A 23946-nucleotide genomic window follows, 5' to 3' on the forward strand; every position below is an offset into this window, starting at 1 on the left:
ATGTTCATAATGAGAATTGTTCCCTATTGGGGCTTCCCTGGTGGCTCAGACAGTAAAGAATCTGATGCACATTTGATCTCTGGGTTGGGAAGATCCCCTGGAGAAGCGAATGGGAACCCACTCCGATATTCTTGCCTGGAAAATTCCATGGACAGAGGAGCCTGGAGGGCTACAATCCATGAAGTCACCAAGAGCTGGACATGACTGGCCCACTAACACAATGAGAACAGACATAAGAATCTCTCCTACGGAGCATTTGTGATATAAAACACTTTGTCAATTTCCAGTTAGTTTGCACCTCTCCATTCACGTTTCCGACATTACCCAAGAAGATGGATTTGTATCAGTGACACTGAGCATTTAGGGTGACAGGGAAAAAAATAATACTGCTGCCTAAGAATGCCCTATAGTTAAAAAAAAAAAAAACAAACATATCTTCCAAGAACTGAATAAAGTATGGTCACTTGCCAATTAGGGCTCTAAATCACCTTCGATGTACAAGAGCAGACACATTTTCGTTGTCTCCTTCCCCTAACAGAAGTGTCCTTTCTCATTCAAACAGTCTGCACTTTTATACATAAAGAAGAGATTTCTTAACATAAGGAGACCCAAAAAATGCCAGAGGATAAATGCCACTAAGGGAATGTAGCACAATTTCGCCTACACTGCTGACAGTGGAGTGGACAGGAACTTCCATCCTCCCCTGCTGTCAAACCCCAAATCCACCCCGTTTCAAAAACACGTGACTGTCTTCCCATAATGTGCCCTCTATCCTTCCCTTTTGGTAACTTTCCACAATTGCAATTATACTAAAAATGATGTAACAACCATTCAAGAGTTTTACGGACAAAACCACTGGAGGAGATGTCACCAGGGCAGGAAGGAATGTGGAGAGGGAGGCATTGTGTCCTGTGTGACCAGGAGCCGGGGACTGCGGTCAGCAGATATATATATGAAATCAGAACAATGGATATTCATCTCCTTGGGCCCCCATAACACAAATGGGTGCCTTAAAACAAACCAACAAAAAAAAACTTACTGTCTCATAGTCCTGGAGGTCAGAAAGGCCACAAGCAAGGTGCTGGCAGAGCTGGGCTTTTCTGAAAGCTCTGACGGAGAACGTTCCATGCTTCTCCCTAGCTCCTCGGGGCAGACGGCAACCCCTGGGGTCCCTTAGCTTGCGGCTGCATCACCCTTATCTCTGCCTCTGTCTTCACGGGGCCGCCTCTCCCCCTGGGTATCTCTGTCTCTCCCGCGGATGTCTTGTAAGGACACCCGCCATGTGAATTTAGGGCCCATCCTAATCTAGCATGCCTTCACACTAACTACTTACACCTGCAAAGGTCCTGTTTCTAAATAAGAACATATTCTGAGGCTCCAAGTGGACACGAATTAGGGGAACGCTCGTCAAACCAGTTCATGGTGACGCGCTCACATGTGACCTCCCTATGCAAACCTGAAATGGGTAACTGCGCATGCATCCTTCCTGAGTCTTTCCTCACCCCTGTCTCCTATAACTGTGCCTGCCATCTACGGGGTTCTCAGTCAGGTCTTCTGAACGATGAATGAAGGTACCTTCCAAGGCAGAACCCAAGCCACTCCTTGGAGCGTGGATCTGATCGATGATGGCTTTGCTCTTACACAATCCCCATCCACTATCTCCGGAGTCGTTTTCTCCAACACGGATTGAGAAGGGAAGGGGAAGCAAAGATGCTTGCAAAGCAATCTTAATGCAAGATTTTCATTTTTATACTCCTGTCTCACCCCCTTTAGGCTTTCTCAAATACTAGAGTATTTAACTCATTCATTTATGACGTGACAGGTGTTCTTCCCTGGTGGCTCAGACGGTAAAGCATCTGCCTCCAATGCGGGAGACCCAGGTTCAATCCCTGGGTCGAGAAGATCTCCTGGAGAAGGAAACGGCAACCCACTCCAGTACTCTTGCCCGGAAAATCCTATGGACAGAGGAATCTGGTAGGCCACAGTCCATGGGGTCGCAAAGAGTCAGACTGAACGACTTCACTTTCACTATGACGTGCCAGAAGCTCTTCTAAGTATGGGGAACAGGGGACACAGTTCTGGAGTTAAACCAAAAAAACTGAAGTTTGTTGATGAAACTCTAAGGAGAGTTATGATGACCATTTTGAAATTACTTTTAATGCTATAACTTTGCGACTATGTTGCTAATCTTTGTTGCTCCCATATTTTCCATATTTTGCTAGCCATACACATCACTGAAAAAACAGAAAGAAGTTTGTGAATTTGTTTCAAGAAAACTGAAAAATAGTGGTCCACAATCTGGGAGGAAAGGAATAAAGAAAGGATGCAACTCAAAGAGAAAAAGGCAAAACCCAGAGGACTGAGGGTAACAGGAACTTATGCCCAGAAAGCCAGTCTGAGACCAAACTAGGGTTGTGGAAGTTTCAACGCAACAGTTTTTGTGTTCCAAGCAACACTTCGCCTCCTGAAGCCTCGTCACAGTGGGAGAGTTTAGTTGCACAACCTGGGAAGTTCATACAAATGAGTGGTAAGTTGCAGCCCTTACTTCATTGATTACTCTCTACCAACTCAGCCCATGAAAGGCAGGTCAACCTGAGAGGAGAACCCAGGCCCTCCCTGACCTCAGGCTGCCTGCATAGAAGAGAAGCGAAACTCTAAGGAAGTGAAGTGGAGAATACATGACGTGTAAGGAGGAGGAACTCTCCTTTAGTGCCCGTTCCTCAAGATTCGCAAAAAGCTGTTCCTGAAAGAGCATCAACAGAGCACAAATTTTTCTCTGATCCACCGTCACCTTCACTAGGCGACCCACTAGGAGAGGGGGTGGCCCCCCGGGTGAAGGCCACAGTGACAGACACAATTTTACAAGAAGGATGGAGACCCCTGCTATGCCAGACAGTACCCTCCTGGTTGCCAGCAGCCTGGGGGAGCTGCAGAGGGGACCTGGGAAGAAGGCCAGAGCAGCCAGGGGGCACTCAATGGGGCTCACGGAGCAGCTGTTGGATTGGCCAAAAAGCTCATCTGGCTTTTCCGTAACAGCGCACGGAAAAATCCGAACGAACTTTTTGGCCAGCCCAATGTTTATCAGCTCCTATGGAAGAATTTTGTGTTATTAACTGTAAGAGATAAAACACCAACTCTATGTTTGGGACCTTAGAATAGGGGTTGGCAGACTTTTCTGTACAGAGCATGATAGGAAATATTTTGGCTTCTGTAAGGTCGTATGGTTTCTGTCATAACTACTCAGCGCTACCACCGTAGTGCAAAAAGCAGCCGCAGATAACAAATACATGAGTAAGTGCCTGGGCATGTTCCAATATAACTACAGAAACAAGTGGCAGCCCAGACAGAGCCCACGGCATGTGGCTGGCGACCCTACCTTACGACAACGGCAGAGCTCACCATCCTACGGAGCAATCAAATCACTGCCCTCAACCTCACATGCATCGTCTTACCAAATGACTTAACTACGTCACTGATGACTCAGACCCCAGGGGACTGAGTCAAAGTCAGCCACCCAACCACCCCAACGCAAATGAAGATACTCACCCAGAAAAATCTGTAGTGAGAATTCCGTAGTGGAAGATGTAGATTCGACTGATGTGGCAGACTGTAAGGTAGCCCATTGCTACAAAAAAGGAGTATCTGGAACCAAAAAAACACACCGAGCATCAGATCATGTGCATGCACTCAGCTGACTTTCTCTCCTTCACCTCCCACATGCGATTAGCCACAAAGTCCTATCTGGTCCACCTCCGTCCCAGCACATCCCTGCTCCTCACTTGCACACCCACGGCTCTCAGCCCTTCATCTTTCCTCATCTGGACCACTGCAGTCCTTCTCAACTCAGGCAGCATGATGGAATCACCTGGGGAGTAACTGGCCCCACCCCTGGATATTCTAATTTCATTGATAAGAGATACACATGGCAGGTGTCACTCCAACGTGCAACCAGAGCTGGGAACCGCGGACCTGTAAGGTCCTGCACTCAGATCCTCCTCTTCACAAACCATCCTGTTTACACAGTGATCTTCCTAAAATATAAATCATCCTATTGCCAACCACTCCCTTCCTGAAACACTTTGTTCCTTGGCTTCCATTCTCCTTGTTTCCTTCCCAGCTCTCTGGTCAGTTCTTCCAAGGCTCTTGCTCAGCCTATCTTCCTCCCTCTACTCCTTAGGCGTCAGCAGTCCCAATGCGCTGCTCAGGATCCTCCCTGCTGATGCCTGAGGCTTCAGTTTCCACCTTCTACTGTTCACTCCCTGGCCTCCTTCAGAGGATCATCCTACGGTATAAACCAGCAGTGTACACACACACACACGCATGCATGCCATTAAGAACATTCATCAGCTTGTACATATACAGGTATGTGACCACCTGATTAACCACTGTCTCCCTTACAAGCCGGAAAGCTCCATGAAAGTAAGGATGGTCAGGTGTGTTTCATTCACCACTAGCTGCGACTGTTGCCAGTGTTGAATGAACACACAATAAATGAATGTTTCTTGACTTAAAAGCCACAGGGTTCAATCTCTGGTTCGGGAAGATCCCACCTTCCCTGGGGCAACTAAGCCCACAGCTACTGAAGCCCACATGCCCTAGAGCCTGTACTCCACAACAAGAGAAGCTGCGGCAATGAGAACTCCATGCACCCCAACTAGAGAGTAACCCTCACTGTCTACAGTAAGAGATAGCCTGGCCACAGCAACAAAGACCCAGCGCAGCCATAGATAAATAAATAAAGCCGTTTAAAAAAGAGTCTTGCTCCTCCACCCCACGCCTACTCCCTGCTGTCTAATCACATCAAGTCTCCTGAATACAGCATTCCAGGTGCTGCACATGCTAAGCTCTAGCTTAACAGTTCCTTTTTGGATCATCTCCAGCTACACTGCATGTCCATCATGTGCTAAACCACACCAGACTGCTCCCTTCCCACAATGAAATCCTGAATTTTCAGGCCAGATTTCTTTCTCCTTCCTCTGCCTGCAAGTCTTTGCTCCCTCCTATGATCTATCTGGACACAAATTATCTGACATGGCTGAGCTCTAATGTCACTAGCATAGTCTTGCTCCATCCACCCCACCCCAACGCCCAACACAATTCACTGCTCAGCTGCCTGTGTTCTCCAGTGCCCTATGCTAACATGTCATCATAACATTAAAATTACATGTATCTGTTTCTCCAATTCATTGTAACCTCGAGCACCCAAACTCTTGGCCATCAAGAGGTTCACTTAACTGTTAGTTGAAATGAACTAAACTGAGAACATTAAACACCTTGGAAGAAAAGCTATGACCAACCTAGAGCAGAGACATGACTATGCCAACAAAGGTCCATCTAGTCAGAGCTATGGTTTTTTCCAGTAGTTGTGTATGGATGTGAGAGTTGGACCATAAAGAAAGCTAAGCACTGAAGAATTGATGATTTCAAACTGTGGTTGTGGTGTTAGAGAAGACTCTTGAGAGTCCCTCGGACTGCAAGGAGATCCAACCAGTCCATCCTAAAGGAAATCAGTCCTGAATATTCATTGGAAGTACTGATGCTGAAGCAGGAAACTCCAATACTTTGGCCACCTGATGAGAACTGACTCATTGAAAAAGACCCTGATGCTGGGAAAGATTGAAGGCAGGAGGAGAAGGGGACGACAGAGGATGAGATGGTTGGATGGCATCATCAACTCGCTGGACATGAGTCTGAGCAAGCTCCAGGAGTTGGTAATGGACAGGAAGCCTGGCGTGCTGTAGTCCATGGGTCACGAAGAGTCAGACACAACTGAGCGACTGAACAGAACTGAACTGAATGGTTCAGGAGCCCATCAAAAACAGACATAAATGCACAAGGATGATTTTCAAGCAAATGTAATAAAACTGGGAAGATGTATATTCTCATACCAAATGATGTTGAAATTCACAAATTCACATTAAAATAACTCATGAAGACTGGATCAACCTCAGGAATATTAAGAAGGGATAATAAACATTCATCTGGTAGCAAGGGGAAGCAGGATGCTAAGCCAGATACAGTAAAGCATTCCACAACTTTCTCTTCATTATTTGCAAGCAAACATCTTACCACACAGAAATGATTTTTCCGTCCCTGGGTTCAACCATAACCCTTTCCAGACCAAGAAGATGGTGCACAAAGCAAATGTTTAAGAAAAAACTCCCTTATGAGCGGAAGTACTAGAATGGAGTTAGACCTTTTCCCTCTATTATCTGTTCCCCTTCCCAAGCCAGTTCTTAAGGGGCAAGGCAGTAGCACAAAGAAGATTTGAGAGACTTTTCCAGAATCCTTTCGAATCAAAAGGAGCTACAACCAGGCCTTCTTGGGACCCTTCACCCAGAGAGAAAAGCAAGTTCAATTCAATTATTATAAAACGACCCACCTACCAAGGGTGGGGCCAAGTACTGAGTCCCCAAACAACAAAGAAATACATTCATTTTCCCTGAAAAAGCTGACTCCAGGAGCAGCAGAAAGAGCGTGTTTTCTGGGCACAGACCAACATGAGTTCAAATCCAAGCACTGGCCAAACTCATCCGCAGGTGTGAGAAGTCAGGCTAGTAGTTATCTTAGGAAGGAAGGGTGTGGTAGAGATTGGAACATGCGTGATGGTAACACAATCCTCACTGACCTTCGTGGCAGTTGCAGGGGTGTGTTCACTTTGTGAAAACTCACTGAACTGCAGAGCCATTTGTATACCCGGGGCTTTCCAGGTGGCACCAGTGGTAAAGAATCCGCCTGCCAATGCAGGAGACACAAGCGATACGGATTCGATCCCTGGGTGGGAAAGATACCCTGGAGTAGGAAATGGCAACCAACTCCAGTATTCTTGCCTGGGAAATTTCATGGACAGAGGAGTCTGGAGGGCTACAAAGGAGCCGGACACGACTGAATGGCTGAACACGTACACCCATTCACCTCTCTGAACTTTCATCATTTTCCAGCTCAGGAAATAAAAATCTATATCCTATAGAGTTCTTCTAGAAAGAATATATTTGCTGTAATGATAGGAAATAGTAAATGTAATTGTATACTGATACACTCAATAAGAGTTTATATATCAAAATAATGAAATATATTTAAGAGAGCTTGGCCTCAAAAGTTGGTAACTGCATCACCAAGTTCCGACACGAGGCCTTCCATCCCAGGAGGTACTGTATTCTGTTCCAGTGGGTTCATACAAGGTAAGTGAAAACCCATGATTTTTGCCCAAGAGAGGGGCCTGGGAAGGAAACAGAATCGGTACCCCATGAACTCTCTAGATAAATCCTGAATAATAGGCAGCTCTGCAGTGGGTTAGGTCCACATGGCAGCAAGTACCAGTCTTGCCCTCCTATTCCCAGCTATGCATAGAACACAACTCATAACTCAGGGAAAGACAGAGGAAAACAATTCACAAAGAACCCAGCAATCTTGAAGTGAACTTAAGCTCAAACCATCCCCTGGTGGCTCAGTGGTAAAGAATCCACCTGCCAATGCAGGAGATGTGGGTTCAATCCCTGGATCGGGAAAATCCCCTGGAGTAGGAAATGGCAACCCACTCGTGTTCTTGCCTAGGAAATCCCATGGACAGAGGGGCCTGGCAGGCTACAGTCCATGAGGCCGCAAAGAATCGGACAAGACTCAGCCACTAAACAACAAACACCAGGACAAACCCCACACCGCGCAGGCGGGAAGCCCGACACACAAAGAAGCTACCTGGCTTTTCCAACCTCATGCCGCTGGAAACAGCCAGGTTTCCTGACCCCTGCCTGGAGTTCTTTGCCAGCAGCAAGAGGAAACAACTTCCCTCCACTGGGAAATGTGAACCACTCCTGACTTCGGCAGTCCTGGCAACCACACAAGCACAGAAAGAGGAGAAGAACTTGTTCTGGCATTTTTTTCTTTCCAGTCTTAGGACACGGCCCTCTGCTACCACAATGTTATCATGAAGAAGCAAACAGTCGGAGCCTGCCCGTGAAGGGCTCTCCCTCCCAAGGCCGGAGGATTCCACTCCTGGCTGGAGACTAACACAGCAAGCCTGGAAATACAGCTGGACCCTCTGAGAAATGGACCCCACCTCACCAGCATCACACAGATGCAGGGAGAGCTGACAAATTATAGTTTGTAAGGTAGCTGGAAACCTGCTTTAGAGATGTGACATTTTTATTCATCATTTAATTGCTTCCAGTGTCAAGTGGAGGAAAAGCCACACATTTTTACCTCCCACTGAAAAAGAAAGCATTTTGTCATAACATGAAGCATTTCCCAAATCCATTCTTAACAAATTGTAGAAATACAGATTTCCTATTTCCCTTCTGAAGGAATGACTCTATCCCTTTAAGGAAGACATTTAGCAGAGGGATGATTCAATTCAGTTCAGTTACTCAGTCATGTCCGACTCTTTGCGACCCCATGAATTGCAGCACGCCAGGCCTCCCTGTCCATTACTAGCTCCAAGAGTTCACTCAAACTCACGTCCCTCGAGTCGGTGATGCCATCCAGCCATCTTATCCTCTGACGTCCCCTTCTCCTCCTGCCCCCAATCCCTCCCAGCATCAGAGTCTTTTCCAATGAGTCAACTCTTGAGAGAGATGATTAGAATTCAAATTTCCCAAGTTCATTTGAATATGAAGTTCAATGACTATCCAAGTTAAAAGCAGGCAAAAATATTTTCCCTTGCAAACCAAAAATGTATTGGAAGTAATTGCAAGATGATACACTAAAAAATTAAATTCCAGTGCTTTTAAGAAGTAAAACTATTGTGCTAATAGTCTTATTAATCAAAGAGTTTTCCGAGGTTGAAATAAGACATTTGCTTTTCCACAGAAGTTATCAAAAAGGAAGCCATCGAAGCGTGAATGTATTTTCAAGTATATTCAGTCATTCATTCCATAAATATTTACTGAGTCTTTACTTGTGCCAGGTATTGTTCTAGGCTCTGAGGCTACAATAGTGGAGAGAAAAGTCTTTGTTTTCACAGAGCTCACATTCCAGTGTTACTGAGAGGCTGAATTAATTCTGAGGTTTCAGAAAGACCACAGGAATCAGAGACAGTGCAAGACAGCCACTCCAGGTATTTTCCTGGATTGTCCAAGCATGCAGCCTTCAAGGTAGAATTAAATTACTTCTGCACTTTGAAGTCAAAATATCATAGGAAGAATATTTCTTCCTTTCTTAACACTTCTTTGGGCATATTTAAATCCAAAGTTTTGACACTCAGAAAATCAGGGCCAAGTTCAAGATAACAGACATATCCATCACCCCCTCCCCAGGCTGATTCACACCTCTCACGATCCCTTTCACATCTCCCTGAGCCATCTTGCTACCAGTTACCCCAATCTGATTTCTGTCACTACAGCTTAGTTTGCTTTTTTGAGAACAGAATTCGTGGGATCTCCTTCATCCAGCACATTGATGTTGAGATTCACCCGTGGCATTGTGTATAGCAATTATTCATTCTTTTTCATGGCTGAGTAGTATTCCATAAGGTGACCACTTTCCAGGTTGGTGCCATGACAAATAAGGCTGCCTAATTCTGATAAACTCTCTTTCCCCTGAATCTTAGTTCGCATCACACTTTTTTTTTTCAAACAGCTTTCTCCGAAGACCCCCAGAATTTAAGGTTTTCCATCCTTCCCTTCAGATATCCCAGAGAACTTAGGATATACCACATGTGGCTAAGGGAGAAGGCATCCCTTCATCCTGGAAACAGATTTCAAAGATCATGAAAAAGCTCACCTTGCATTGTTCATCCCCAGGGTCTTACCTGTGAATATTGGATATGCTTGCAGTGACCATGATTCCATAGCACATTAACACCAGCACAAATAGATGCACAGAATACCTGCAGGACATCATGGGGAGAAAGGGAGGACACCGAATGCATTTCATATTAACATACCTCTTGGCTGTCTCCACCTCCACTCCCACCAAAAAGCAAGTGATCAGTCAACTCATGTTTATTTAAGAGAAAATAAATCAAGCATTTTCATTCTATGCAAGTAAGATACCTTGAAATGACACTAGGAAGTCAGGACATAGATCTCCAGCTGCAGAGAAGAGAGTTCTTTCTAACTTTAAAGTATCAAGACCAAAACTGAGCTGACCCAGACACCAACACTTCGACCTGGGGGTGATTCAAAATACTTATCATCCTTTCTCAAATTTTCATTGGAGGAGGAGGAGCCATAAGCTACTATTCTGAACAAATTCCCTCAAGTTGAACTTCTAGAAATGTTCATTTCTAGAACTTCTTCCCCAAGAAGTATCCCTCCCAGGAGATCTGCCCAGCTTACCTAGTAGAGAAAAGGCTTTCCCTGCTAAAGGACACATTCCCGAAGACTGGCCCTAAAACTATTCTTCTACTCTAAGTGCAGGATTAATGCCAGTATCTCCAGCAGTGATGCAAGAAAAACACCAATAGCTATAACAGTTAGGAAAAGTTCCTTGCTGGGAAAATTTAACCTTAGAGCATTCCATTTACATGACCCTGGGTGAGATCAGCAGAAGTCTAATTTTAAGAAAAATTCACTGAATTAACTTCTATTAGAGTCAATTTATTGGTTTCAGTTTCTGGAGATTCCTGCAATATCCCCATTATTTTACAATAAGAGTAAATGTCATATTTTTCTTCCTTAGTGTCTGGGAAATGCTAAGAATATCTCCACAGAACACTCAAATGATAAACATTTAGAATGTAGGAGGTTCATACTCACCAGCCAAAACAAAAGATGACAAAATAGACGCCAAAAATGGTGGCAAATGCATGCCGGACATCAGGACTGGTTTTCCCAGGACTCAGGTAGAGGCGGAACCAGAAAGCTGCACACAAAGCGAAGAGCTGGCAGGCCACAAAATTCACCTGGACGGGGAGAGTGAGAATCAGAACCTTTGCTGTTTGGCCTGTGTGTGGATTTTCTTTCCCTCCTTCTTGCAGATTCTACATCAAGATGTCTCTCAGACATGGATGTTTTGCTCGGTAGAGCACTCGTTTGGAGGAGGTTAAAAGATAACCATACCCTCATCTGGTAGAAGAAGTGACCAACCCAAAAGTTTCTTCTCCAATCCTTTGAGATGAGGCAAAGTTGCTTTCCCACCAACAAACTGGAGACTTTTTATTGGAAAGAGCCTTAGTTGACTGTGAGGTCACTTTGCTGAGCGTCTTCCCTACCCCCAGCCCTTAGCATTATCCTAAGATAAAGAACGTATTCTTTTTGAGGTGCAGATGAATCAAATCCTTGAGGCTTCCTCACAGTGAAGTGAAGTAACAGTTGCTCAGCTGTGTCCAAATCTTTGCAACCCCATGGACTACACAGGCTATGGAATTCTCCAGGCCAGAATACTGGAGTACGTAGCCTTTCCCTTCCCCATTGCAGGCAGATTCTTTACCAGCTGAGCCATAAGGGAAGCCCAAGAATACTGGAGTGGGTAGCCTATCCCTTCTCCAGAGGATCTTCCTGACCTAGGAATCGAACTGGAGTCTCCTGCATTGCAGGCGGATTCTTTACCAACTGAGCTATGAAGGGAAGCCCTGTCCCTCACTGGTACCTAAGAAAGCAAATGCTTCTCCAAAACAATCATCAGCTGGTTTGGGGAGGCTTTTTTTAAGATTTTTTTTTTAAATATGGACCATTTTTTTAAAGTCTTTATTGAACTTGTTATAATATTGCTTCTGCTTTGTGTTTTGGTTTTTTGGCGCTGAGGTATATGGGATCCTAGCTCCCCGACCAAGGATCAAACCTGCAACCTGCTGCAGGGAGTGAAGTCTGAACCAGAGAAGTCCCTCATCAACTGTTTTCTGACTCTAATTTTTCTCATTTTAAATTAACACCAAATAAGAGATTGCCCAAATCCAAGGGGGTACTCCAAAGATGCTCAGAAAAAGAGACAGCCCTGTATTAAACTTTCAATATCAAGACTATCTAGTTATGTAAAATAGGCACTATATTTCCTTAGAAAAATCTCAATGACCTCTCTCTCAAAAATATTTTACCTAAAAGAAACTATAAAATATTTATAATTTCCTGATACCCTTAGGTATGCAGAGTACATCACGAGAAACGCTGAGCTGGATGAAGCACAAGCTGGAATCAAGATTGCTGGGAGAAATATCAATAACCTCAGATATGCAGATGACACCACTCTCATGGCAGAGAGTGAAGCAGAACTAAAAAGCCTCTTGATGAAAGTGAAAAAGTTGGCTTAAAGCTCAACATTCAGAAAACTAAGATCATGGCATCCGGTCCAATTACTTCATGGCAAATAGATGGGGAAACAGTGGAAACAGTGAGATACTTTATTTTGGGGGGTTCCAAAATCACTGTAGATGGTGACTGCAGCCATGAAACTAAAAGACACTTGCTCCTTGGAAGAAAAGTTACGACCAACCTAGACAGAATATTAAAAAGCAGATATTACTTTGCCAACAAAGGTCCGTCTAGTCAAAGCGATGATTTTTCCAGTAGTCATGTATGGATGTGAGAGTTGGACTCTAAAGAAAGCTGAGTGCCGAAGAATTGATGCTTTTGAACTGTGGTGTTGGAGAAGACTCTTGAGAATCTCTTGGACTGCAAGAAGATCAAACCAGTCTATCCTAAAGGAGATCAGTCCTGAATATTCATTGGAAGGACTGATGCTGAAACTCCAATATTTTGACCACCTGATGTGAAGAACTGACTCATTTGAAAAGACCCTGATGCTAGGAAAGACTGAAGGCAGGAGGAGAAGGGGACGACGACAGAGGATGAGATGGTTGGAGGGCATCACCAACTCATTGGACACGAGTTTGAGTAAATTCTGGGACTTGGAGATGGACAAGGAAGCCTGGCCCTGGGGTCCATGGGGTCGCAAAGAGTCAGACACAACTGAGCTACTAAACTAAACTGAACTGATACCCTTAGGAAAGAGCAAGGGACTTAACACAAAATATATTGAAAGGTTTAACCATTAAATTAACCCTAGAAAAGTCCTTTAGACTTTTCAGAGTATTCGGAATGAAAACTTCAGCATCAGTTTGCTTTTAGAAGGGATCAAGGATATAGTATCTGAATAAATCATCAACTTCAGCCTTGACAGTTTTTCACACTACAAAAAAACTGTGGCTGTTGATGAAATTCATCAGGGTTATTTTGCTCCATGGTAGGGCTGGAGGTAGGCGACATCAGCTCCATTCCAGCTTAACTGTTTTCACAATAAAAGAAAATAAGAATAGTCCTTATAATTCATAGGAAATACTTTCAGAGAATTTTATTTTGAATGATTGACTGTGCTGAGTTTCCACTCTATTTGGAGATTGTTCTCCACCAGTCTTTCCAAAAACGTGTTCCCACTACTGTCCCACCCTCCCTCTCTACCTTGAAAGACAGAGAGGAGGTGAAGTTTGATCCTCTCTTGTGTGATATGGTCGTATCTCTTTATAGACTAAATGTACCGCCAACAACTCACACATAGGGACTTCCCTAGCAGTCCAGTGGTTAAGATTTCACCTTCCAATGCAGCGGGTGCGGGTTTGATCCCTGGTCAGAGAGCTAAGATCCCACATGTCTCAGGGCCAAGAAACCAAAACATAAAACAGAAGCAATATTAAAACAAATTCAATATAGACTTTAAAAAATGGTCCACATCAAAAAAAAAATCTCTAAAGAAAAAAACCTCATGCACACACAAACAGAAAACAACTGTCTAAGAGAGGTTCTGAATGTAAAGCAACTAGAAACTAGAAAGTCAAAGCTACGATCACCTGTAGGTGATCAATCACGCGTTCCTTCATTCTCTCAGCCCAGGGACCAGTCCACAGTGGAGCATAGTGACTCAGAAGTGCAAACAAGGAGGAATCTGCTCCATTCTTTCTGGGTGGCCAGTAATCACTGAGCATCCCAGGCCACGAGGAGTGATTCAGAAAGGCTACCCACTCCAACATTCTGGCCCAGAGAATTCCACAGGCTGTATAGTCCATGGGGTCACAGAGAGTCGGACACGACTGAGTGACTTTCACTCACACTCAGGGGCTAGAACAGCAGTTCTCAGAAGTATGGCCCCAGCCCAGCAGCCTCACCTGCAAACCTGTTAGAAGCACACACTCTCAGGTCACATCCCTGACCCATTAGAGATTTCCAGGGTGGGCCCAGCAATCTGCATGTATCACACACACACACCCCGAGCCCCCGCAAGAGACTGTGATGCACACTCAAGCTTGAGAGCCCCTGGGCTGGAGGAGAAAGAAGGCATCTCTGCCTGCGGAAGCTTATAGTCTACCTGGCAACAGAACAGATAACCCACAAGTAATTGTAAAATGACATTAACACTGTGTGCCCTTTACACGCAAAGTAAATGAGAAGTTCACGGTTAAGGTGGGATGCGATTCAGATGGACAATCAGGAAATAAATGAAAACTGAGGAATGTTATGAACATTTAAAAATACTGTTGCCTAGGCCCTATCCTCAAGCATTCTGATGTAGATGGCCTGGCGACAGGACTTCTCTAAGCGTTCAGGTGATTCTTCTGTCCTACAGAGGCACCCATTACGAGCTGGACTTTTCCAGAATGAAAAACACAAAACACAGGACACAGAGGTTGGACTGTGCGAGTCAGGGGCAAGGATGAAGTGAAATAGATTTAAGAGTGATTAAAGCCTGGCATCTATCACTCAGCCAACCTCAAGTCTCCTGAGCTGGGCTGCTTGTCTTCAAGACCCCTCTAAACCTATCTCCAAGGAAGAGCAGGCCTCACTGTGGGAAAATCACATCTGACTTTGTTACCCTAGGGATTGAAAAAGAGAAGACGACGACTCACTTGGCCATGGGGGTGATCTGCTATTTTTTATAATAGTCAATGTAATAGCATGTGTAACCAACTGAATGCCTTAGTTCTGCCACTAAAAGGTCAACTGGGTGGCCTTAGGTAATTCATGGGTTAATTTCACAAACATTTACTGGTTGACTCTACCCATAGGATCCTGGGGACAGTGAGCAAGGCATTGTCACTACCCTCAAGTCGAGAAGTGGAGACTTACATGCTCTGGGTTTCAATTCCTTTTGAAGTGGTCTTTCATGCCTCTTCCAGCCCTGATGGTCTCTGATTCCACATCTGACCAGAATCTTTTCCCTGAACTCTTGGTGCCCAAATGCAACACTTCACTATGGATTAAAAGTTTCCCCCTATACACAAACACGACCCACCCCTCCACCTTCTTCCCAGCAATGAGTTTCCAGCCCAATCCTCAGATGGCTAGCGGAAGGTTCCAGAGCAAACTATTCTAAGGCAAAGTGAAAACACACAATGGCAGCACTTGGTTCTAGCAGGAAGGTTCTAGCAGAATTACTTTCCAATTGCTAGAGGTAAATCCGAAAAGGTACACCATGAACCGCGGTTAGATACCACTTCACACCCGTTAGGATGGTAATTATTTTAAAAACAAAATAATGAGCATTGGCAAGGATTTAGAGAAATTAGAATCCTTGTACACTGCTGGTGGGAATCAAAAATGGTACAGCTGCTATGGAAAACAGTACGGTGGTTCTTCAAAAAATTATAATACAGCAATTCCACTTTTGGGCGTGTACTCCAAAGCACTGAAAGCAGGATCCTGAAGAGATGTCTGCCCACCAGGTTTAGAGCAGCATTGTTCACAACGTTCAACCCAAATGTCTATCAACAGATGAATGGATATGCAAAATGTGGTATAAATACACACAATGGAAGATTGTTCAACCTTAAAATGGGGGAAATTCTGACACATGATACAACATAGATAAACCTTGAAGATATTATCCTAAGTGAAATAATCCAGACACAGAAGGACAAATATCTGATTCCACTTATATGAGGTACCAGGCTTCCCTCATAGCTCAGCTGGTAAAGAATCCGCCTACAATGCAGGAGACCTAGGTTTGATCCCTGGGTTGGGAAGATCCCCTGGAGAAGGGGAAGGCTACCCACTCCAGCATTCTGGCCTGGAGAATACCATGGACTGTATACTCCATGGTTGCAAAGAGTCGGACACGACTGAGTGACTTTCACTTCACTTCATATGAGGTACCTAGAAAAATAAAATTTATCAAGACTGAAAGCAGAATGGTGCTTGCCAGGAACTGAGGGGTGGAGAGAACAGGATTATTACTGAATGGGTATGGAGTTTCAGTTTTACAAGATGAAGAGAGTTCTGGAGATGGATGATTTGGTAATAGTTTCATGACAGAGTGAGTCTACTTACTGCCACTGAATTGTACTACATGCCTTCAAATGGGAAACCCTGTATCATATATACATTACTACAGTTTTAAAAATATACACAGGCTGGAGCACAATATCCATTTCTTTGTGTTTCCTAGTTCATATCAATACTGGTAGCCGGTAGGAATTATGACCATCTCTGCAGCCAAGAGTGGCCACCTGACAACGATTCATATACGAACATTATTAGATCTTTGCTCCTTTCTTCCCTGGTGGCTCAGAGGTTAAAGCATCTGCCTGCAATGCAGGAGACCTGGGTTCAATCCCTGGGTCGGGAAGATCCCCCGAAGAAGGAAATGGCACCCCACTCCAGTATTCTTGCCTGGAGAATCCCATGGACGGAGGAGCCTGGTGGGCTACAGTCCACGGGGTCGCAAAGAGTCAGACATGACTGAGTGACTTCACTATCTTTCACTTTCTCTGAAGGGTTAACAAAACCGGACGTTGTATTTTATATATAATGTTACATTTCAGAAATAAATCCACAAATGGGTTTGATTCAGTCTATGGGATCTACTTCCAAATAATCTTACAGGGAGGGAGAGGGGAGTGAGTATAAGTCAGTGGCCCTCAACTCGGGAGGGTGTGCTCCCCAGGGACCACTTCCGGTTGTCATAACCAGGAAGCAGGGAGGGTAGCGCTACTGGCATCTAGTAGGTAGAGGCTAGGGATCCTGGTAAATATCCTACAAGGCACAGGACAGCCTCCCATCCGAAGACTTTTCCACTCTAAAATGTCAATAGTGCCAAGGTGAAGAACCCTGGTATAGATGAAACGAGGCTGGCCGTGAGTTTAAAACTGTTGAGGCTGTGTGTTGGGCACATGAAAAGTTTGCTCTACTGATATCTCCACGATTTATGTTTAACCTTTTTCATAGTAAATAGGGTTTTAAAATGACACAGCTCCAGGACTTCCCTGGTGGTCCAGGGGCTAACACTCTGCTCCCAGTGCAGGGGGCCTGGGTTTGATCCCTGGTCAGGGAGCTAAACCCCACATCCTGCAATGAAGACCCCGTGTATCGCAACTAAGATCCATTGCCACCAAATAAATTAAAAAATATTTTTAAAAAATAACACAACTCTGGAAAACAAGTCACTGACCTGAGATAATGCAGGTTTTAAACCCGAGTGATTGCAAGTAGTTGAAATGAAGGTTTCCTTATCCTCGTCAGAGAAACAGCTAAGTTAGCGAGGAAATACATATTAATATACGAACAAACCAAAACAGTAAAGAGATAATGCCTTCCTAAATAGGAAAAGAACCACCTTTTATGAAAAGATCAAACTCCTGAAAGAAGAAAGCCAAAAGGGTCACAAATACAAGAGAAAAGGATTTCCCTTCAATAATAATCAAATGAAGTACTTGTCAGCTCCCAGTCCCTGACCAGAAATAGAACCAGGGCTTCCCTAATGGCTCAGTGGTAAAGAATCCGCCTGCCAATGGAGACACGAGTTTGTTCCTTGGGATGGGAAGATCTCCTGGAGTAGGAAATGGCAACCCACTCCAGTATTCTTGCCTGGAGAATTCTATGGACAGAGGAGCCTGGTGGGCTCGGGGGCTACAGTCCATGGGGTCACAAGAGTCAAACACAACTTAGAGACTCAGTCTTACTGGGCTGCAACACCCAGCTTCACCACGTACAGGCTGAAGAGTTACAAAGCTCATTTCATCTCGGCTCCGAGTGCATGTGGTGGAGATAATAACAGTAGTACTAGGGACTTCCCAATTGGTCCAGTGGTTAAAACTCCAAGCTCCCAATGCAGGGTTCAATCCCTGGTCAGGGAACTAAGATCCCTCATGCCACGTGGTATGGACAAAAAAAAAAAAAATAGTAGTTGTCCTTCTCAAGTTGTTTTGAGGACTAAAGAAGTTAATGTAGATCACTCAAAACAGTCCTGGCACTGACAAGTACTTGCTACTAATACTATTCTATATCCACTAAATTAACACAGGAGGAGAAGGAGGCAACAGAGGATGGAGATGGTTGGATGGCATTAGCGACTCAATGGACATGAGTTTGAGCCAACTCTGGGAGATAGTGAAGGACAGGGAAGCCTGGTGCCCTGCAGTCCATGGTATCACAAAGAGTTGAACACAACTTAGCAACTGAACAACAACAATGACACACAAACTGTGCGTTTGATAAACTTAACACGCAGTCCCCAGTTAAGTCAGAGCACTAAACTGCTGTGTTGTTAAGAATTGGCTTCCCCAGTCTCACTGTTGCCCCTGGACTGATTCCCTTTCCCACCCATCATTCAAGCAGCTGCCCAAGCCCTCCACATTCCTTTCTTCCCCAGGGACAGGCCATGCAGCCTAGGATGAGAGAGGCAATCCCTGGGTTTTCCAGTTCCTGAGTAGCGTTTTCTAAACCTAGAGCAGAGATAAATCTGAAAGTCAAAACAGTCTCCAGAAACTTAGGAAAGTTTTTCTTTTTCCTTTTTAATTCTGAAAGCTTATCTTCATAGCTGAAGAGCAAAACTGAAGAATTTAAAGCATGGAGTTTTACCATAATCCCAGAGGGGAGAAAAGCTCTTAATGATATAAGAGCTATTTTTCAGCACAAAAGCTGATAAAAGTGTTTGGCCAGCAGACTGAAGGAGAGATTCCATGGGGTTGAGCTAGGACTTGGGGCTTCCCCAGCAGCTCAGCAGTAAAGAATCTGCCTGTAATGCAGGAGCTGCGGGTTCAATCCCTGGGTCAAGAAGATCCCATGGAGGAGGGCACAGCAACCAACTCCAGTATTCTTGCCTGAAGAATCCCATGGGCAGAGGAGCCTGGTGGGCTACAGTCCACAGGGTCACAAAGAGTTGGACACGACTGAAGCAACTTAGCACAAAACCACACAGGACCAGCACTTAGACACAAGAACAAAAGGGTAAAAGGAAAGATGCTCAGACCGTTAAGTGGATGGGATTCCTAGAAAAGCCTAGAGGAGGCATGCAGGTATCACAGTAGAAGAGATGGTTGCCTGGCTTCTCAGAATGCCCCCGGAGAAGACGGCCAACAGTATAGAGAAGCACTCTGGGATTTTCCAGGCAAGAGTACTGGAGTGGGTTGCCATTTCCTTCTCCAGGGGATCTTCCCGACCCAGGGATCAAACCCAGATCTCCCGCATTGTAGGCAGACGCTTTACCCTCTGAGCCACCAGGGAAGCCCAGAGAAGCACTCTAGAGGAACACAAAGATGGGGTAGAGGCCAGCAAAGTCCCAGTGGCACAGGGGCCCGATGCCCGCCAAGAGCACAAGAGCCTGCAACTCATTCCCAGGTGTAGAGGGAGGCAAACCTTCACAGCCTTAAACAGCCTAAAACTGGCAATTCAGCTTGAAAACCAAATTAAGTTTAGTAGGGAAAAATGTTTAAAGTTCTATTTTTTTGTATCATCTGTCTGTGGCTGTAAATCTTATTTTTTTTTAATATTTTGCTTTATATTGGAATATAGATGATTAACAATGTTTTGATAATTTCAGGTAAACAGCAGAGACTCAACTATACATCATAAACATGTATCCATTCTCCCCCAAACTCCCCTCCTATCCAGTCTGCGTGACTGTAAATTTTAAAACCACAATTATCTATTAGAAATGTGCACCAAAATTTTAATACACACAAAAAAGACACCTCAATATTATTTCTAACGGCAAGAAGAAGCAAACTAAAAGTTCAACAATTAGTAAAGACACTGATTAACATGTGAAAAAAAGGATGCATCTGGCACTATAATCCTTTCAAAGGAATATGGTCATGTCAATGTATGACAAAACCAATAAAATATTGTAACTAGCCTCCAAAAAAAGTGAAAAAAAATTTTTTAAAAAAAGGGGGAATATGGTAGATAGTATTTACTGCAAGTAACACTTTTGACCAACTCCTGGAAATTTATTCATTGGAATGATAAAAAGCTTAATGCCGAACAAAAGTCAAGATATTATTTACAAGACAAAATGAAGCAAAATCTACCTACATGTAGGATAATAGAGAGATAGTTATTAATGGTAAACCTGTTCAGTATAACAGTATTAAAAATGGGCCTTACAAAGCACCTATAATAAAATGAAAAACATTTGCTATAACTAATAAAAAGCAGAAGATAAAACTGTATAGATATGTACAACTATATTTTAAAAAATAGTAGCATGTGAAAAGGCAAAGACATGTCAAATTGAATATGGCTGTTTTATCAGGATGGCAGGAATCTTGGCAAATTCTTTGTAAATTTTTTTCCAATTTATAATTGCAATTTCCATATGGAATTTCTCATACACACACACTACACACAATTAGGGCACTTAAACTCACAACAATTCTTATTTAATTCTACTTACTCTATCCTCAGGGCTGCATTTATTAGCCCTTACTATATATATCAAGTTTAGGGAGGAATTAGGCATAAATAGAAGTTAACTTGAAGAAAGCTTCATCTTAAAGAAAAATGTGCTATTTACAGGCAGCAAAATGTCAGGAGTTAACCATGTAGATGGGCAAAGATGAAAATAGATAGCTTTACTTTTAATAACCCTTTCCTGGTGGTTTCAGATACTAAAGAATCTGCCTGCGATGCGGGAGACCCAGGTTTGATCCCTGACTCAGGAAGATCAGGGGATGAGGGGATGGCAACCCACTCCAGTATTCTTGCCTGGGAAATCCCATGGACAGAGGAGCCTGGCGGGTCACAGTCCATGTGGTAGCAAAGAGTCGGACACAAGTGAGCAACTAACACTTTCACATGTTCATATTTAAAAGGAAGGCGTGCCAAGTTTTTATTTTTCTACTGATGCCCTCCCTCTAGAGCAGGAAAGCAAGCTGCATTTCCATTCGTGATGTCCAACAGCACGCCCTTCACAATGAAAGGATTGCCCAGGCCCTTCTGCAGAAGGAAATGGAACGGCACAGCTGTTTTGATCAAACACAACCCGGATTCAGCAAGAGCTCAATTTCCACCACTCTCGCAAGATTTCAAAGTCACGGCAAGGAAATAAAACATGTGCCCTGGGAGGTGGGAGGGAGTTCAACAGACATATGAGTTCAACATACCTATGGCTGAGTCATGTATGGCAGAAACCAACACAATATTGTAAAGCAATCATCCTCCCATTAAAAAGAAAAAAAAAAAAACATGCCCATGGGTTTGACTTATTTCACCAAAGGCCCATCACTTGGTGCTTAGTCGCTCAGTCGTGTTAGACTCTTCCGACCCCATGGACTGTAGCCCGCCAGGCTCCTCTGTCCATGGGGATTCTCCAGGCAAGAATACTGGAGTGGGTTGCATGCCTTCCTCCAGGGGATCTTCCCAACCCATGGATGGAACCAGGGTCTCCTGCATTGCAGGCGGATTCTTTACCAGTTGAGCCACAGGGAAGCCCAATCACAATGAGCTGCAATCTTCCAAAGGAAGTTTTCGATCTTTCTGCTCTCATGCGCTGCTCGAAAGGCATTTCTTGGGGATTTATGTTCCTAAAAAACCCCCCAAACTTTGCCAGGAGCACAAAACACTGCCTTCCTCCTAATGAAGAGATGCAAGCTGGCTATTTTTAACAAACAGCAAATATTAACAATCCAAAATTATTTCCCTACCACAGTGATTTACCGGCGGCTCACCAATGAGACAAAGGCAGCTGTTCAGGCCTGGAATGTTTTTCTCAGCAGCACTGCCTTATATGCCCCAAGATGAAACCAACCTAATTAAACAATTCCTTATTTAAAAGCAAGCCGTCCCTCTTTCACAAACAGTGCTCTTTTGCATTGCCTCCTACAAATGAATGTGGCTGGGGAAGGGAACAAAAAATGCAATTCCTTTCTGTAAAACAAAACAAAAAGTGGCTGTACCATACTCTTTAGCTACTTTGCACTTTCAAAGACATCCTTGTCATACTTTAATTCCAAGTTCCTTGGGAGGTCAGCAAGAAATGCCTTCAAATCTGTGATAAGCTATTTTCCAAGCTTGTAGGTAAGCAAATAGTACTTAAAAGTGATAATCAATGTGCAAATTTATAACCAAACTCCTAAGTGACATTCCGTCTCACTGTAACAACACTATCTTTTTGAGTGCTTACTAAGTGTCAGGCACAGTAATAAACTTTATACAGATGAAGTCCTTTCAGCTTCACAACTTTATGAAGTAGCTTACTCTCACTTTATACAGGAGGAAAAGAAAAAACAAAGGCTGAATTCACAAAGCCAGTGAGCAAACAGAGCCAGAATTTAAAACCTAGCCTAAGTCCCCACTGAAGATACTGTATCACTTCTTCACCTTCAAATAGTCTCCCCAGAAATACTATCACCCGGGGGAGAATTCAGTAGCTACCGGTACTAGTTTGCTAGGGCTGCCATGTCAAAGTATCACAGACTGGAGGGTTTCGCAACAGAACTTGTTGCCTCACAATTCTGGAAGCCCCGAATTCAAGATGGCAGCAGGGCTGGTTTCTTCTGAGGCCTCTCTCCTTGGCCTGCAGACGGCCGACATCTCCCTCCCAGAGGGTCTTCCCAAATTTCCTCCTTTTTATAAGGACATTGTCATGGGATTAGGACCCAAAAGAAAGACCTCATTTAACTCAGTGAACTCTTGAAAGAAACCATCTCCAAATACAGTCGCATTCTAAGATACTGGAGGTTGCTGTTCGTTGTTCAGTCACTCAGTGGTGTCTGAATCTCTGCGACCCCACAGACTGCAACACGCCAGACTTCTCTGTCCTTCACCATCTCACGGAGTTTGCTCAAACCCACCTCCATTGGGTCAGCAATGCCATCCAACCATCTGGGAGTTAGGACTTCAGAACTGGGTTTTTGCAGGAACATAATTTGGCCTGTAACACTTTCCAATAAAAAACCCTTGACTCAAAGACAAGGAATGAAACAGACCTCATTTTCCTTGCACCTGCAGGTGGGAAGTTGGCAATACCCAAACCAAACTGTGAGGGATGCCGTGAGGCTCAAGCTGGGGCCCCCTCCTCGCCTGGAGGTACCTCTCAGCCCACTGCAAACAGCTACTGAGAGGGCTTCCCAGCAGTGCCCTGGCCTCCCTGCTCCTACTTAGGTCAAAAGCTCATTAGCCCACAAAGGGTTTACACTCGTTGAGAAAGTTCATGATCCCTCAGCCTTTTGTTTCAAACACACATGTGTAAGTAATAACAATCGGCACTGATTGAGCATGTATGTGTACTGAGCAACACAAATACTGGCTGCTTTTCTAAATGTCTGTGTTCAGTCTCTCAGTTGCCTCCGACTCTTTTGCATCCCCGTGGAGCCTGCCAGGCTCCCCTGTCCATGGAATTTCCCAGGCAAGAACATGGAGCAGGTTACCACTTCCTCCTCCAGGGGAATCTTCCTGATTCAGGGATCGAACCCTCATCTCCTGCATCAGCAAGGAGATTCTTTACCGCTTCACATCTATCATCTCACTGAATCTTCCCAACAACCCTCAAGGACTACTGAGGAAACTAAGACGTAAAGTAAATGGTCCCAAAACACTCAGCTACAGGGCAGCTCCAGGAGTTAAAGCGAGATGCTTAGTCATTGCTTGTGGTTGTCTCCCAAGACCTCAGGCTTGTCCAGGGGGAGGCTTTAATTAAGCTGCTCAGTCATTTCCAACAACTCTTCAACTTGTGCAAACTTTCTCTCTGAGCTTTAAAAAAAAAATTAATATGGACTATATTTAAAGTTTTTATTGAATTTGTTACAATATTGCTTCTGTTTTATGTTCTGGTTTTTTGGCCCTAAGGCATGTGGGATCTCAGCTC

General features: G+C 44.2%; 1 protein-coding gene across 1 annotated transcript in view; it reads right to left on the reverse strand.

Annotated features, from left to right (window-relative positions):
• MBOAT1 (membrane bound O-acyltransferase domain containing 1) overlaps positions 1-23946 on the reverse strand; it is a 113571-nt gene that overhangs the window by 35768 nt on the left and 53857 nt on the right. Inside the window, exons 2-4 of the mRNA XM_052649257.1 lie at positions 10695-10840; positions 9746-9823; positions 3547-3642 (exon numbers count right to left, since the gene is read on the reverse strand). Coding sequence (XP_052505217.1) covers positions 3547-3642; positions 9746-9823; positions 10695-10840 — 320 coding nt within the window. The remainder of the gene's footprint in view (positions 1-3546; positions 3643-9745; positions 9824-10694; positions 10841-23946) is intronic.

The sequence above is a fragment of the Budorcas taxicolor genome, chromosome 11 (assembly GCF_023091745.1).
Source record: "Budorcas taxicolor isolate Tak-1 chromosome 11, Takin1.1, whole genome shotgun sequence".
Taxonomy (NCBI): Eukaryota; Metazoa; Chordata; class Mammalia; order Artiodactyla; family Bovidae; genus Budorcas; species Budorcas taxicolor.